The following is an 18,263-nucleotide window of genomic DNA, read 5'->3' on the forward strand; positions in this document are numbered from 1 at the left end:
ATTGCCAGTAGATCGAGGGACGTGATCATTCCCCTCTATTCGGCATTGGTGAGACCTCATCTGGAATAGTGTTTCCAGTTTTGGGACCCACACTACAAGAAGGATGTGGAAAAATTGGAAAGAGTCCAGTGGAGGGCAACAAAAATGATTAGGGAGCTGGAGCACATGACTTGTGAGGAGAGGCTGAGGGAACTGGGATTGTTTAGTCTGCAGAAAAGAAGAATGAGGGGGGATTTGATAGCTGCTTTCAACTACCTGAAAGGAGGTTCCAAAGAGGATGGATCTAGATTGTTCTCAGTGGTAGCAGATGACAGAACAAGGAGTAATGGTCTCAAGTTGCAGTGAGGGAGGTTTAGGTTGGATATTAGGAAAAACTTTTTCACTAGGAAGGTGGTGAAGCAGTGGAATGGGTTACCTAGGGAGGTGATGGAATCTCCTTCCTTAGAGGTTTTTAAGGTCAGGCTTGACAAAGCCCTGGCTGGGTTGATTTAGTTGGGGATTGGTCCTGCTTTGAGCAGGGGATTGGACTAGATGACCTCCTGAGGTCCCTTCCAACCCTGATATTCTATGACGCTGTCATCAGCTAAAGGAGCCGAGGGCTTTCTTTACAGTTATTTGCTAGAAACAGGCATCCATGCAAACAAATTTTTCTTCCATCTGAAACCTCAAGCTATTATTTACGTCCTACCCACTCCTACACACTACTGAATACCAACCGACATACACATGTGAGCTTCCATTTTGTGGATTCTGGAGCGACAGGTAACTACAGAGTAAGACAGAAGTATTTCAATGCAAAACATTGAATGGGTCAGACCTTACAGTAGAAAAATTACTTCCACCTAACTGGAGCACTTACATCAGTTGATAAAAATATCTGAAGCTAAGTTATTTCCCTTTATAAGTCCATACTATTAGCCACTGTAAATTAAAAATCATTCCACCTGTGGGTGATGGACTATTAGTAATTGTGACATAGTAACACTAGTAATTTGTGTGTGTGGTTGGAGGCAAGAAGTTGTGGTAAATTGCTAATGTAATTTCCTTCTAAAAATATGCACAAGAGTTGAGCAAACTTGGGAAAGTTTGCAGGAACAGCTTAACCGCTGATGTCATTTGTACCCGGATGTTGGGAGAAAACACCAAAGGTAAGAAGAAAGCTCCAGAAAAAAAAAAATCAGCAGAAGTATAACAACATTTTACATGTTACAGAAATGAAGGTCACATTTTTTTAAACACACGTTTATAAACAATGTATATTCAATAAATAATTAGTAGGTTTTATAAGCCTGTTGGAGACATGAGCAACATGTGTTGTAGATGGTTATAAATCTATAAAAAAATCTATAAAAAGGGAAATAAGGACAACCCAGGAATTACAGACCAGTCAACTTTGTACCCGGAAAGATAAAGGAGCAAATAATTAAGCAATCAATTTGCAAACATCTAGAAGATAATAAGGTGATAAGTGAGAGTCAAAAAAGAAAAACGAACCAACCTGATAGCTTTCTTTGACAGGGTAACAAGCCTTGTGGATGGGGGAAAGCAGAAGACCAGGTAGGTATATCTTGACTTTAGTAAAGCTTTTGATACTGTTTCGCATGACCTTCTCATAAACAAACTAGGGAAATGCAATCTAGATGGAGCTACTATAAGGTGGGTGCAAAACGGTTGGAAAACCATTACCAGAGTGTAGTTATCAATGGTTCAAGTCATGCTGGAAGGACATAACGAGTGGGGTCCCGGAGGGATCAGTTCTGGGTCCGGTTCTGTTCAATATCTTTATCAATGATTTAGATAATGGCATAGAGAGTACACTTTTAAAGTTTGCAGACGATACCAAGCTGGGAGGGGTTGCAAGTGCTTTGGAGGTTAGGATTAAAATTCAAAATGATCTGGAGAAATGGTCTGAAGTAAATAAGATGAAATCCAATAAGGACAAATACAAAGTACTCCGTTGAAGAAGGAACAATCAGTTGCACACATACAAAATGGGAAATGACTGCCTAGGAAGGAGTACTGCGGTAAGGGATTTGGGGGTCATAGCGGACCACAAGCTAAATATGAGTCAACATTGTAATGCTGTTGCAAAAAAAGCGAACATCGTTCTGGGATGTATTAGCAGAGTGTTGTAAGCAAGACACGAGAAGTAATTCTTCCACTCTACTCCATGCTGATTAGGCCTCAACTGGAGTATTGTGTCCAGTTCTGGGTGCCACGTTTCAGGAAGGGTGTGGACAAATTGGAGAAAGTCCAGAGAAGAGCAACAAAAATGATTAAAGGTCTAGAAAACATTACCTCTGAGGGAAGATTGAGAAAGTTGGGTTTGTTTAGTCTGGAAAAGAGAAGACTGAGAGGGGACATGATAACAGTTTTCAAGTACGTAAAAGGTTGTTACAAGGAGGAGGGAGAAGAATTGTTTTTCTTAACCTCTGAAGATAGGACAAGAAGCAATGGGCTTAAATTGCAGAAAGGGAGGTTTAGGTTGGACATTAGAAAAAACTTCCAGTCAGGGTGGTTAAGCACTGGAATAAATTGTCTAGGGAGGTTGTAGAATCTCCATCCTTGGAGATTTTTAAGAGCAGGTTCGACAAACACCTGTCAGGAATGGTCTAGATAATACCTGGTCCTGCCATGAGTCCAGGGGACTGGACTAGATGACCTCTCAAGGTCCCTTCCAGTCCTATGATTCTATGTTAGAAGAAGGGGCTATAGATGGTAACAAGCCATGGTTATATGCAACTTATTGACCTATTGGATTCTAACAAGCTATATAAATTGATTAACCATTTATTTAAAAAACACTATTAACCTTTATAAAGGTCCCTTTAATATACAATGTGATCAAAATGCATTTTATTTTTTCCTGTAAGATACTGCTAAGCACAATACCTATTTTCTGCTTTAATGTCACAAAAAATTAGTCTATAGAAGCAAGAGGCAGAGTATATGGCCAAAAGCTCTTAAACCATTGACTTCTGTGGGGAATGGTGTGGCGCAGTGTGGACATGTGATGAACTTTAAGCTAATAGGGCTGTATAACCAAAGACATTACCATAGCGAGTAGAATGTACTTATTACTGATTTTACTTATAAAGAAAAAAAATCTCTGGAGTTAAAAAGATATGACCAATTAGTAGGCTATCATGTTCAAAGTTGCATGATAAAACCAATATTTATTAGCAGCTATCACTTCTAAGGAAAAGAGAGGGTTATATTTTCCTTTTCTCCTCTCCCCCTGCATCCCACCACTCCGCATCCCTCAATTACTGTCTCAGAGCCTTCCTCATGCAAAACCACCTTATGTGGAACATTCTTCTAATCCCTGTTTGCCTAACCATACCAACAGCCTCTCCTCTTTCAAATAACTCAGTGAAACCCATTTCTGTCAGGTCACCTCAAAAAAGTATGTTGTACAGACATGCACTTAACCAATCCACAGAGATGTGCACATACCAAAAATGGAGAAACTGGATCATCTTTTTATTGAAACCCTTTTCTTTTCTCCCCCCATCTCTCAACTGTTTGTTACTCTCACTCACCATATCACATAAAAAATTAAGTCCTTATCCTGCAATGAGCTGCATGCAAGCACATGGGTCCATCCAAGTCATTACAAGATCAGGGCCAGGACCAACTTATATTTTTATATTCTCTGTAACGCACAATTTTGGGTTCTCCATAAACAAGTGAAACTATCAGCTACGCTGTCAGAGTCCCGTTCCAGTCATCATCAAGCAAAATGGAAACAAAATAGAGAAACCGTACTTTTTAAAACTACTGTATCAGAAGTGTTAACATCACTCACAGACTTGCTGTTTTAAGTAATGAGCATTTCCTGCTGAAGACTAAGGGATAACCCTGTAATGTTCTGAGGTCTCCAACTGCCGGCTAGAATGGCAGTTGAGGGTGCCCTGTACCTTGCAGAAGCACATGGAACTCTCCAGGATCTGGGCCGACAACTGTTTGAGACAATTTTGATAAGAGGGCACATGGGCTTTCTCCACTACAGAATGAGGTGGGTTACCATATAAACCATGTTTAGCCATTCAGCAAATGGCAATTCATTATGTCATCATGAACAATATCACGTAATAACATGTTAGGAACAATCGAACTGTGGCCATAAACCAGTGGTGGGCAACCTGGGGCCCAACAGGGTAATCTGATTGCGGGACGTGAGCCATTTTGCTGATGTTGACCGTCCGCAGGCACAGCCCCCCGCAGCTCCCAGTCAATGGGAGCTGCGGGAAGCGGTGGGGAATGGTGAACCATGGCCACTGGGAGCTGCAGGGGGCCATGCCTGCAGATGGTCAACATCAGCAGAATGTCTCGCAGCCTGCAATCAGATTACCCGGATGGGCCGCATGCAGCCCACAGGTTGCCCACCACTGCCGTAAACAGATCATCCACAAATTTTCCTTCAGCCCCGAAGAAATGATTAATCCTAATGAACTGTGTGTGCTATATTCCATGTATTAAAATAATTACATTGCATACACATAAAGATACCTTTCAAAAATTCAACATTTAAAATACTATTTCTCATTTTTTTAATTTAATTTTAAATTAAAAGAAACACTGCTGACTTTAGGACCAGATAGGATATTAAAGCTTTCAACACACCAACAACCTCAGCTTCATTTGAGGTAAAATCTCACACGCGAAAAAAAGTATACTGTGACTGAATCTTAACTGGTATCTGTTTAATTGCGATGTAGACGTTTGGGCTTAGGCTGGAGCTCCGGCTCTAGGACCCCACGAGGTGTTAGGGTCCCAGAGCTCAGCCTGCTGCCTGAGCCCAAACATCTAGACCACAATTAAACAGCCCTTTAGCCTGAGATTTTTGAGCCCGGGACCTGTGAGCCCGAGTCAGCTGGCTTAGGCCAGCTGCAGGCAGTTAATTGCAGTGTAGACATACCCTAGTAGGCTACACCCTTGCAATGATCATCTCCAGTCACAGGTAAGAGGGAAATAAAAAGATAGCTATAAACCTATTTCCAATATTCAAAACTATGAGCTAAGACTGCTAAGTGAACAACAATACGAAATATATGGGAACTGTACAAAGCGATTAGAGAAGAAACTGGAAAAACTAAGACAAATCTCTCTTTCTATGAGTAACCAGTTACTGTATCATGAATAGACTCAGAATCTCTCAATCCACCCTAAAGTCCTCCCTCCACCATGTCTAAATCAGTGGTCCGCAAACTTTTTTTACTGATTTCCCTCTCCCCCTGACTGGTATACACACACATGCACACACAGAGCCATGGTCAGGAACCAGAGGGGGCCTGGGAGCAGGGCCACGGCCAGGAACTGTGGTTGGGGCCAGGAGCAGAACTGCAGTCAGGAGTGGGGCCAAGGTTAGGGCCGGGGGGGCCAGGAAGGGAGATAGGGGCAGAGCAGGGATGGGTGGTGCTTCCTCTCCGTCCCCGTGGGGGCTGGCCTGGGCCCCGCCACACATGCCCCCCAAACATTCCTCCAAGCCCCCCTACAGGGGAGTGCTTCACAGTTTGGGGACCACTGGTCTCAACAGACAATCTTGGGAACTCCAGTGATCCCCCTTCAGGCAGGTTTTCTTAGTTGGACTAAATTCCTTTCTGATGGTATCACCGGCAGATTTGTGTCATCTACACTTCCTTTCCTAGAAATTTATTAGGCAATCCAAGTTTTTTTTCCCCACCAAAAATCCTTTCACAAGCCCTGCTTAGCTGGAGCACGCCCTCCTAGTCTGAAACCAGTTTCCAGCTGAACTCTGCCAGTTGGTTGTGCTTTCAGAAATTGTATTCTTTGCGGTCTAGAAAGATGGCTGCAATGTCACCCATCAGGATTCCTAAGCATATGGATGAAACTGCAAACTTCAGCACATCTCCAAGCATCAGCTTTTTTTTTTTTCCCCATTAAACTTGGATTCTTGCCAAACCACAGGAGATTCCAGTAGAAAGTATGCATGCATAGGTTAAGGTGTAATTTATTACAGGCTTGTGGGTGGGCATCAAGCCAACATATTTATTTAAATTACTTTATGAAAAAGGGAAAGCTGTAAAAGCACAGGCCTAAAAGTAAAGTAAACCAAGCTGGAATGAACCACAGATTTCTTATTGAAGTATTGAGCATGATTCTTGAAACACAAACATCTCTCTGATCTCACATACTACACACAAAGAGGCACCCAACAAAACAAAGATCAAACAAAACTGCACCTCAAAGTCAACTTTCATCTAACATTGAATAATAGTGGGTCAATCCCACAGCTCTATGAAAGTAGCTCTGATTATACTCCATAGGATTTAGCATGTGAAAGGACTATGGGACTGTTTACTATATGCATTCCAATATAAAGGCTCAAATCACAGAAACAGACATTAGAAATTGAAAAAAACTATTAGGACTTTATGTTGTTCCTCTAGTCATGCAGAGTTCTTCTCTATAATACATTCACTGCTTAGTACATTTTTTAAGGAATCAAACAATGGGGTTTCCACTACTTCTTCTATACTATCCTACAGTCTAACAAGCTTTACAACTAGGAAACTTTCCCAATATTCAACCAAAACTTTCTTTTGTACTACTTCATCCCATTACAACTTACTCTACTCTGAGCCAGCAGAAACAATATTACTTGCTCTTTGTTATTTACAGCCTTGCAAAACTTTTAGACACATGAGGAAGGCTTGATCACTTTCATATATGGCAAGAAAACTAAGTAATCTAAGTAGCATTTTCTTTTGCCAATACTCCACACCTAGAGTCAGGAAAAGAATGTGATCAGAACAAAAAAAAAAACACACACAAAAAAAGGGAAGGGGTGGGGTGCATAGTGCAATGGTCAGTTACCTAAGAACCCCCAACAGGAGAGGAATATCACAGATATGCCTCAAGATCCGTATTCATGGGTAAGGGCATGATGAATTTGGAAATTATTGATTTCTCTGACTCTCAGGGCTTGTCCAGTCAATGCCTTAGTCTGCATCAGCTGGGGTATAAATTCTAACATGCACCAGCATGTTGCACACTAACTGACCTGTGTGGACCCTGCAGGTGCACACTAAAAGTTCTTTAGTGGATGTTAATGTAGTGCTGTTTGAAATGGGACTATATTAACATGCACTAGGGAACTTTTAGTGTGCACCAGCAGGGTCCACATGAGCCAGTGAGTTCCTGACCCAGCAGCATGCATTAGAATTTACACTCCAGCTGATGTGGATTAAGGCACAATGCAGACAAGCCCTCTGAAAACAAGAAATAAGCTCTACGGCTAATTTAGATTAAGAAGAGTATTATTCTTAAAAAATGGAAAGCTACTTATAAAGAACTATTTACAAGGTTAAAGGAATTAGAGGTTCCTTTCACACAGAGCAGAAAATTTAATTATTTTAAACAGACAGCATTAGTAATCTTAGAGATACAAAACTAAAACAATATGAATTATGGACCAGACCCTCATCTGGTGTAAGCGAGCACAACTCTACGCCAACTTGCTCCAACTAAGTGTCTGGCCCTATAACTAGTTTCAGGTATGACAGTACTGATCAGAGTAAGTTTCTGTACTCCCTCTTTTACCTTTACCTCATCTTTCTTTGTGTTCTTTGCTTAGTTCTCTAACATGCCAAAACATGACACCTGAAATTTATTTTTCATTTATAAGAGCCAGGAAATACACATTTAGCAGCATGTTTGCATTTCCCCCCTCCAATAAACAAATGTGTACACATACACACAGAGCACTGTAGTTCCCGGAGATTTTAAATGTAGATATCACAGACACACACAGAAGCTCTATATTACATATACACAAATATATAGAGAAAAGTGTAGTATTGAGAAGAATAATATGAATGAAAATAATATTTTTGAAGGCACCACACCTGATTAAGCTCACTCTGCAGTTGTAGGCTATGTTGTTCTTTTTCCTCTCTCTGCTGTTGTAGCTGTTTAAACTCTGCCTTGAGATGCTGATACTTTGTCTCTATTTCTGACAATTCTTCCTTAAGTTTGTGGCTTGCTTCCCCCTTCTCACCCAGTTCTGTCTGTACTCTCTGCAATGAGGCTTCAGAGGCAGACAGCCTTGCTCGAAGCTGTTCCAGGTCCAGGTCCTTTTGGTGAAGGCTTGCCTGCATATTTTTTTTACTCACTGATTCTTCATAGTGCCTTTCTTCTAACTGGGTGTAATCAAGTTCTTTCTTCAGCAGCTTTTCTGTCAGACTCTATAACAGCAATTAAATGGAAATTAAATTACAATTCTGCTTACATCTGATCAACTGTTATTACTCACATTTCCTCACAAGAGTTTATCCAGAGCAATGAACAAGTCTCTCACACTAATAATCTCCAAAATTGAGTTGAGACATGAAATAAGTCTGCCAATAATTCTACATTTTAATTTCTATTTCATATTATAGCAGTCAATGCCAGAGTCCATATAGCATACCGTTACAATTATAATTCCCATTTTCAGGCTCCCTTGCTCTCTATATATTTTAAACTGTGCTCAGTAAAGTTGCTTTCTGGACTGAAACTAACACTTTTCCTTTACTCCTTACATAAGCCCTTTTTCTAGTCTTCTGGTAACTGATTCAGGTGCCACTATTTCTACATCTTGAAGACTGATTTGTTTTACTGAAACAACTGAGCTTCTATGTTACTGAAGCTCATGCATGTGTTTGGTAAATTGCTTTGTGACAGCTAAAAATTATTTGTATGTCAGAGGTACCTCACCCTTTCATGTACTTCTCTGTATGTTTAAATTTGTGGGCCACTGCCTCACCTGTAATTCTGTGTAAGGCAGTGGTTGTCAACCTTTTTTCATTTGCGGACCCCTACAAATTTTCAAATGGAGGTACGGATCCCTTTGGAAATCTTAGACAATCTGCGGACCCACAGGGGTCCATGGACCACAGGTTGAAAACCACTGGTATAAGGCATCATACCCTCACTTTTTCAAGAAGTTTCCTCATTTTGCCCTATCACATCTCAAGAGAAGTGCAACATCCCCAAATATTCAAAATGTGTGTCTCTATGGTGCAATGGGTCAGCGCATTCATCTGTTAACCGAAAGGATGTTGGTTCAAGCCCACCCAGGGACGGCGGTAACCATGTTACTGCTTGGGGGGAGGGCTAGCTCAGTGGCTTGAGTATTGGCCTGCTAAACCCAGGGTTGTGAGTTCAATCCTTGAGGGGGCCATTTAGGGATTTGGGGCAAAAATCTGTCTGGGGATTGGTCCTGCTTTGAGCTGGAGGTTGGACTAACTGAGCTCCCTTCCAACCCTGATATTCTATGAGCTTCTCTTGAACAGAGACTGCCAAAATGAGTGCAGCGTGCGACATTAAAAATGATAATAGCATGAAACCACCAAACTCATAATATGATTCAGAATTTAGCCTGTTTTAACATGTTAGTGTTCTGCTAACTCCCTCAAGCCAGACTTTTCTGTTGGAAAATAAAACTCTGCATACAAGTCAACTCAGGAGGGTTGTTTGTTTTTAACTTGAACACACCACAAATTTAAGAGTGGCCTTTTAGTGAAGAGGAGCTCTGGAGTCTCAATTTTTTCTCACCACACTTTAGCAAAATTCATTTTGCAAGCAGCAAGGCCTCTGAATCAGTATTGATCAATGCCTCAGCAATAGAGGCCATTTTCCTGCTGGAGGTGCCATCTTTCAAAGAGAGAACTAAAGCCAAGATCTTAACCATTGTCCTTAAATAGCCAATGGCACTTTTTGAAATTTATCAGCTGTCTTCCTGGGTGTCATAGTAAAATTCCAGCTCAGGGAATTCATTGTCTCCCTAAAATCCCCATGTAGGTATAACTGAATTCTTAACTTCCTGTCCCATCGTAGCATCTCTGTGTGCATCTTTCCGCTACCAATGTTCTCCCCGCAGTTTAACTGCATACTCTGTTTTTCAGCTCCTCTTTAAACAAAACATTTCTAAGAATTCAGCTGGCTGGCAGCTTGAAAAATCCCAGCACTCACAAGTTTAGTGTCAAAAGCGTCAGTTGGTGATTTATGTTCTGCAATTCCTGGAATATATAGGTTCAAGAGAAGACCCAGAAAGAACTGTAATTCTAGCTATGTTGGGCATTTTTAAAGCACACTTCTTCATAGCATCTAAGCAATCCCAAATTGATTTTGCTTTGGTTAGTTTAACAGAAAATTAAAACACTATTCAAGACTAATTTTGAGGATACAGAGTTTAACTACTGTTAAATTTCATCAAATTTAAAAGGGCAAAAAGTCCTTTTATACTAGTTTACTTGCTTTTTAACAAGTTTGGAGGGAGGGGAGAGTTATTCTTCGGTACATCAGTTTTTAAGTTATGTTGCAATCTGGCAAATGGCTCGGCAGTAGCAGCTCACATTAGAACGAATATAATTATAGTCCCCTCAGAGTTTCCATTATAAAATATACTTGCTAAGGCTTAAAACTTGGCCAAGAAAATTTGCTCCAGGCTGAAGTTTGAATGTGAATTCTAGCCTGGCAATAACATTTTCCACAACAGTTCTAGAAAAACAAAATAACTATTTTTAGTTACATGATTATATTATAATATGTATTATATATGCAATAAACAATACATACAGAATGTCTGTTTTTAAGGTTATACGGGTAAAATCCTGGCCCCAATGATATCAGTGGCAAAACACCAATTGACTACAATGGTACCACAATTTCACCCTGAGTTTATGGTGTGAATTAGTATGTTTTAACCTTTAGAAAAACAAAAACTCTAGCTAGCCTTCTTAACACCAGGAAAACAGGTTCAGCACAGGAGCACAAGCATAGCACCTTTTTCACAACCTGATTTCTAATATGCATATTTATAACAGCATTATAGCAGTTTCATATGCAGATTATCACAATACATTTGTAACCCTCAGAAGGTATTTTTATAGTAATCAATGTAAAGGTGCTTCAAAGAAGTAATGAGACGCTGAACATTTTCATGCACCTTAAAGATGAATGACAGAATTTGAAAGAGAGATCCCTGGCATAGTTTAATTTTGAATTAACACTGGGAAAGGCACATCATAATGTGTGCAGTGCCATTGTTGTTGCGTTGGTCTCAGGATATTAGATACTATGTTTACATAATAAAGTGGCATTTATAATTGCTTTACTGCAGTATTTCCCAAACTTTTGGGATCGCAGTTCCGCTTCAGGAAAACGAACCAAAATATGCTCCCCTTCGACCCCCCACGCATTCTAACACCTAGCCAAAATGAGCAGTCACACAAGAGGAGTTTGTGTACATCTACTTAATATGATACTTCCTCTCACTCCTTCCATGCTGGGATGAATAGTGAAACAGCTAACAATGAATGTTTATTTGAAGTATTATCACTTGTACCTGAGCTTATGTCTAAACTTAAAGCGGTGTGTAGAGTACATACAATGTATGCCGCATAGCATGGGTATAAACAGCAATGTAGATAGTGAGGCAATACTTAGGTGAATAAAGACACTCCAGAACTGGGCAGTATAGGGCATATACTCTACACAGCTCTCTACAGGCCCAAGCAGTGCCACCTGTGTCTACACTGCTATTTTTAGCACAGTAGCTTACCAGCGACTCGAAACGGCAGGAGTTGTTCCCCACAGCAGGGAAAATCTGAGGCAGTAGGAAAGGCTCTCACAAAGCAGCAAGGAAGAGCTCTGGCAGTGGGGAGGCAGCGGTGAAAGGCTCTGGCAGCAGGTTTCAGATGAAGCCCCTTTCCCATTAACACACCTTTCCTAGGAAAAGGGGCTAGATTTGCAGGGAAGCCTGAGCCATCCTAAGAGGCGTATTGTTTTTTCTAGCATTAGGCTGTTCTGGGCAATACGACATTATAGGCATTGGGAGTAATGTAGGCTCTAAGGGGCCTTGGTTTTATACAAGCAATTTGATCCCTGGAACTGTGATGCTCTGGATTTGAGCTACAAAAAGAGGGGGAGAATCCATGTGACAATACAGTGCCTGTTGCCTTCCCCCATTTTCCACTGTGGTCAACACAGGCTGGCCTGATAAATTATCCTGTTACATAAGAACATAAGAAAGGCCGTACCGGGTCAGACCAAAGGTCCATCTAGCCCAGTATCCTGTCTACCGACAGTGGCCAATGCCAGGTGCCCCAGAGGGAGTGAACCTAACAGGCAATGATCAAGTGATCTCTCTCCTGCCATCCATCTCCATCCTCTGTCAGACAGAGGCTAGGGACACCATTCCTTACCCGTCCTGGCTAATAGCCATTAATGGACTTCACCACCATGAATTTATCCAGTTATCTATGTTCTGTTATGGGATTAATAGAGTTGCAGCCACTTGACCGAAATTCCAGATGTCTGTTTCCTTCCTCACAAATTCCTACTATTCTCAAAGTTCATTGTTTTACTTTAAAAATTAGAGGAAGTAGATTCCTCTCCTAAAGTAAAGGCCTGCATTGACGTATTCATCGCTGCTCATTGTGATGCAGCTGCTGGAAGATATCACTGTAAGAATAACATTCTTCTAAATCAGACTTTACATGATCTCAACATCTGGATGCATACACAAAGAGACTGTCCTGGGCTACGCTGGAAGCTTAATGGACATACAAACTAAAACCCAATATATTCCACTCTGCATGAATATCTGTTGTCTATCTTTTCCAAAAGTGCATAGAATCATAGAATATCAGGGTTGAAAGGGACCTCAGGAGGCCAACCCCCTGCTCAAAGCAGGACCAATCCCCAGACAGATTTTTTCCCCAAGTCACCCCCTCAAGGATTGAGCTCACAATCCTGGGTTTAGCAGGCCAATGCTCAAACTCCCCCCCACCCCCACATGTTTACAAGGAGATTAAAAGTAAAGTTTTTGCATCATTTAAGAAGCTTTTCATAACGTTTCTAGTTCTGTGGCCAGACCGTCAACATAGGACAGTACAAGGTATCAGGAAAGCTGCCCTGTAGAGGCAGCTGATGATTCCAAGCACCCACTCACACCCAGTATAGGGTTTACTGGAGTGACGGCAAATCAGGGGCATGACCAAGGAACACAGTATTCTAGCCAGTTCTTGGCTGACAGAGTGGTTTTAAGAGGCTACTTCAGATGCTGCAAATTAGAGCACTCTTAGGCTGCTATAAGTCACTTTGTGGGTCATTTAAGCTGTGACAGCCCCAGGACTGGGGGCATCAAAAGGTGGCTTGGAGCCACCCCGCCACACCATCTCAACTGCACTGAGCATGAACTCGACAGAGCTGAGGACTCTTCCCTTGATTTCTGATTTATCTTCCCATTTTGACTACAGATTAGTCATTTTATTCATCAATCTGCTGTCATTCCATTAAATATAGGGAATTAAATATACTGTGTATCAGTTTCAATGCATTCTTCATATATGATTAAACTCTGCTGGTTTGTGGAAGTGAAATAAGATGCTAATTCTCACTATCTATTATAGGTCTGCCTCAGATTTACATCATACTATCACAAGCGAAGTATAAAGAAATTTTAAACTGCATCTTACTATATTCCTTGGCAAATGTTATTTCTACATTAAACTACATTAAACTAGTGTTTGGTCTCAGTCCCTGCCCCCCACTGACATTCTATGTTCTATTTTCCTAAATATGAATATGCTTCCTTTCCCAAGACACTATTTGGGCAATGTGCTATATAATAACTACTCTGCCAGCAACACACCAAGTACTATGATTCATCCTTCTAAGGAAGTGCTCCATCACAACTGAATTCCATATTTGGTCTTGCTTATCTCCACATACACACACAGAGACAGACATTGTGGGAGTATGCAAACAAAGAAAAGCATCTGGACAGCACTGGTCACTAGGTAGTATTCAGAGTTATGATGTAGGAGACTTTGGGGTTACAAGCCTGTACTTTTATTGTGCACTTCACATTAATGTAAGAGTAGGAATATTGCATAGGCATCTGCTAAGCTTCCAAGTTAAGAGTTAACATCACTATGACAAACTTGACCTGAACGTTTTCCATGTTGATTTGTCCCAGTTTTGTTTTGGCAGAATAGTAGATAATACAATAAAACATTCAGTGGAGCATTATGCTTTGCAGGGGGAATTTATCCAAATTTTTTGGCAATGCAGAATTACAAAAGCAACTGTGAGGAGAGGAAATATGTAACATTTAAAAAAATGAAGTTAGAGAAAAAAGAAAAGCCTGCCTTTTATATGTTGAATGATTTGCCAAATACAGTAAACATGTCTTGGATTTATTCACAAGACATTTATACAATAGTGAAATAAATACAGAGCCATGGAAAAAATGCTTCATCTCCACAGAGGAGGAATAAATTACGTCACTCACACAGGCTACAGCTGATGAGAAAAAGGTATATAGCTTTCAAAATAACAGAGATGTTTAATAACACACTGAAATGCTTCATTGACTACACTAACTAAACATGAGTTGTGATTATATTTTATATATTATATATATATGTAATATTTTATATATAGATATAGATATAGATATAGACATAGACATAGACATAGATATAGATATATAAAATAGGCACTCTGATATCATGGTGATGTGTAAAGTATAAGAACTTGGATAAAATAAAATATGCAGAGAATACACAATGTTGTGGTGTAGTATAAAGGATTTATTAGCAAGAGTTTGAGATGGCACATTACTCATTAGCAGTGAAGCCTGAAGAAGTTATACGGGTCTAAACATGTCCTGAGGAAAACTTTATACCCTACCAACCCACCATGTTTTTGCATATGCCACACAGGTTAACGGAAAAAAAAATTTTAAAGGTTTTTTTTACTAGGAGTTTTTTTAAAGAGACAACTGAAAAACGAGCGATTCACTTGCCTTAAGTCCAACTGTACAGGGCAGCCTCAGAGTAAGCCACAAAGAACCCTAAAAGTAACCTAAAAGAGTTTTATCTAAAATCAACAGGGCTTTGAAACTGGATAACTTGAGACCTTCCATAATTAGAATCAAATGCTGACTCCCACTGGCAAGCTGGGATTCTCCTTTTTTCTGTGTTATAATGCTCCCATTTACAGCTCTATGGAGTCGCAACACATTGAGCTTTAAACATATTACATTCCAGGAGTACTGCTTGTGATTTTAGAGGGGAAATTCCACAAGTCAAGGAAAGAAAAAAATATTTATCTGTCAGGTTAACATGGCTGTTTAAATCTATTTAATGATGAGGAAAATCAGAAATAAGCCCAGTTGAGATGCATTAATGAGCAGAGAGCAAGTGAGGCAGGCATGTTAATTGAGCACATGGTTACGACTACCACATCTATGGTGTTCTCTACATATATACCCATACATCGAAATACACACTCACATATGCACTTACATTGAGATACAAACATAGATATAGGACCACTTCTGTAGCAGAAAGGTTGGGGGAGGACCTGGATAGCCCGCAATACACATTTTTATGTTAAATGTGTCAGTTAACTTGAAAGTGCAGCCCTCCACTAAATCGTTAGTGCAGAGTGATGTGACAATAAACGGCTCAATTGTGACTTTGCCATGAGCTCAAAGGTATGGGCAACACCTTGTTACTCCTGCCCCAGGAGTCTCCCTGCTGCTCCAAGAAGAGAGTAAATCATGCTGGGCCTTTACCCAGAGGAAGCAGTGTATGCTCCCCAACACACTGGCACAGCTCTAACCTATCCTTGCCTTCTTCTGCCCTTCCCACTTAGCTGGCACAAGGACAGGACACAGTGGTCCTGCACAGTCTGCTTCCCCTTCAGCACTACTAGCTGTATACGGACACCCCTACACCACTGCATTAGCTATGTCATAATTTGGCCAAAAATAAATAAATACTCGTAGACAGCAATTGGTTAGGCTTCGGGTGGTGTTCAATAAATATGAAATTAAAGAATTACTGTTAGCTTGAGTTTGGTTACGAAAAGATGTGTGTGTTGTAAAGGAAGGCCCTGACTAGCAAGTAGAAGGAAAGGATAAGGACACAAGAAATAAAATAAGGAAGATGTCTGTTCAAAGAATAACAAATGATATAAAGGAAAAGCTTCTAAAAAGAAGGCCTCTGACCAATAGGGGTGAGTGCAAATGGTTTTAAATAAGACAAAAAGAATCTGCCTTAAAATGAGCCAGCTTGGCCCTTCCCACCCCACACACCAGCATTGAAGTCTGTGTGAATCCAGAACAAACTGTCAGACTGCAAGAAGGAGGGGAGGAAAGGAAGCTGTAAATCTTAGCTGAATAAGGACTAGAAATAAGGGGAAATTGTCTCAAATTGGTTGTAACTGAAGACAGTAATTTGCAATGACAGTACTTATTTGTTGAAGAGTATAAAAAAAAAGTAAACTCAAAGGATTCATTGCCACTACTTGCCTGACCACATTGGAGCCAACAAATATGGTTCTAAGCATCCTTGGGTTTAGCCCATTTATAAATATCTTGACCAAATCTTTATAAATGTTTTGTTACTGGTTGGATGTAGTAAACTGCTTATTATTGAGGCTTTTTAGGCATGTTTGGAGCAATTGTACACACACCATTTGGTCTTTGGATTTAATAAAGGAATTTGTGGTTAAATTAGAGTTTGGTGGTTTCCCACATTAATATAAATAATTTCAAATATAAATAATTCCAACAAGTGGGGAGAATTATTTCACAGGCCTACCCTAAACTACTAATGTTGCCACCACATAAATAAATATACATACACAAATGCACACACAGAAAATTATAATCATATATAATACAAAAAGAACGAGGAGTACTTGTGGCACCTTAGAGACTAACAAATTTATTTGAGCACAAGCTTTCGTGGGCTAAAACCCACTTCATCGGATACATGCAGTGAAAAATACAGTAGGAAGATAGACAGAGAACATGAAAAAATGGGTGTTGCCATACCAATTATAATGAGAGTAATTAATTAAGGTGGCTATTAGCAGGAGAAAAAAAACTTTTGTGGTGATAATCAGGATGGCCCATTTCCAACAGTTGACAAGAAGGTGTGAATAACGGTAGGGGGGAAAAAATAGCATGGGGAATAGTTTTTACTTTGTGTAATGACCCATCCACTCCCAGTCTTTATTCAAGCCTAATTTCATGGTGTCCAGCTTGCAAATTAATTCCAATTCTGCAGTTTCTTGTTGCAGTCTGTTTTTGAAGTTTTTTTGTTGGAGTATTGCGACTTTGAGGTCTGAAATCGAGTGACCAGGGAGGCTGAAGTGTTCTCCGACTGGTTTTGGAATGTTATAATTCTTGACATCTGATTAGTGTCCATTTATTCTTTTGCATATAAATTTGTTAGTCTCTAAGGTGCCACAAGTACTCCTCGTTCTTTTTGCTGATACAGACTAACACGGCTACCACTCGGAAACCTGTCACCATATAGTACAAATACATTCAAATGTTTTATATGTTCACAAACATGCGTTATAATGGGGAAACAACCATAAAATTGTAGAAAAATTCTCTGATTTGTTTTCCTGTCTCCTCTTTCTCTTCGGTCTCCTTTTACTATTTTTCCCCACTTCTTCTTTAGGGAATACACAATAGAACCTCAAAGTTACAAACACCTTTGGAATGGAGGTTGTTCTTAACTCTGAAATGTTCATAACTCTCAATAAAACATTATGGTTGTTCTTTCAGAAGTTTACAACTGGACACTACTTAGTACAGCTTTTAAACTTTACTACACAGAAGAAAAATGCTGCTTTTAACCATCTCTGTTTAAGTGAAACAAGCACAGAAACAGTTTCCTTGTCTTGTCAATTTTTTTTTTTTAAACTTTCCCTTTATTTTTTTAGTAGTTTACGTTTAACACAGTACTGTGGTGTTTTTGCTTTTTCTTTTCTTTTTTTCCTGTCTCTGCTGCTGCAAACTTCTGCTTCCAAATGAGGTGTGTGGTTGGTCACTTTGTAACTCAGGTGTTCGTAACTCTGAGTTTCTATTGTACATGTGTGTGTTCATTTATATATTACATATGAAATGATGCATCCGAAGAAGTGGGCTGTAGTCCACGAAAGCTTATGCTCTAATAAATTTGTTAGTCTCTAAGGTGCCACAAGTACTCCTGTTCTTCTTGATGCCAACTCAGGATTTTATCATAAATTTTGCAATATTTGATGTTTTTCTGAAAACCCTGGCTCTTCAAGCTGAGAATCTCAGCTTTTATTATAAAAAATAAATAAATAAGTTCCTAGCCTTCACAGTTGTGAAAAGCTTCAAAATGTGACCTGTGTATGACCTAAAGGCTCAGGAACCAGATGGCATATAAAAAGAACCCCCAAAAGTATATAATTTCCTT

The 18,263-nt window shown here is 39.9% G+C and overlaps 1 protein-coding gene across 3 annotated transcripts in view; it reads right to left on the reverse strand.

Moving 5' to 3' along the window:
* The window catches only part of EEA1 (early endosome antigen 1), a 129,571-nt gene that overhangs the window by 44,099 nt on the left and 67,209 nt on the right, over positions 1–18,263 (reverse strand). For all 3 annotated transcript variants that reach the window (XM_054027953.1, XM_054027948.1, XM_054027961.1), the window contains one exon: positions 7,872–8,210. In XM_054027953.1, coding sequence (XP_053883928.1) covers positions 7,872–8,210 — 339 coding nt within the window. The remainder of the gene's footprint in view (positions 1–7,871; positions 8,211–18,263) is intronic.

This window comes from Malaclemys terrapin, chromosome 1, assembly GCF_027887155.1.
Source record: "Malaclemys terrapin pileata isolate rMalTer1 chromosome 1, rMalTer1.hap1, whole genome shotgun sequence".
Lineage (NCBI taxonomy): Eukaryota > Metazoa > Chordata > Testudines > Emydidae > Malaclemys > Malaclemys terrapin.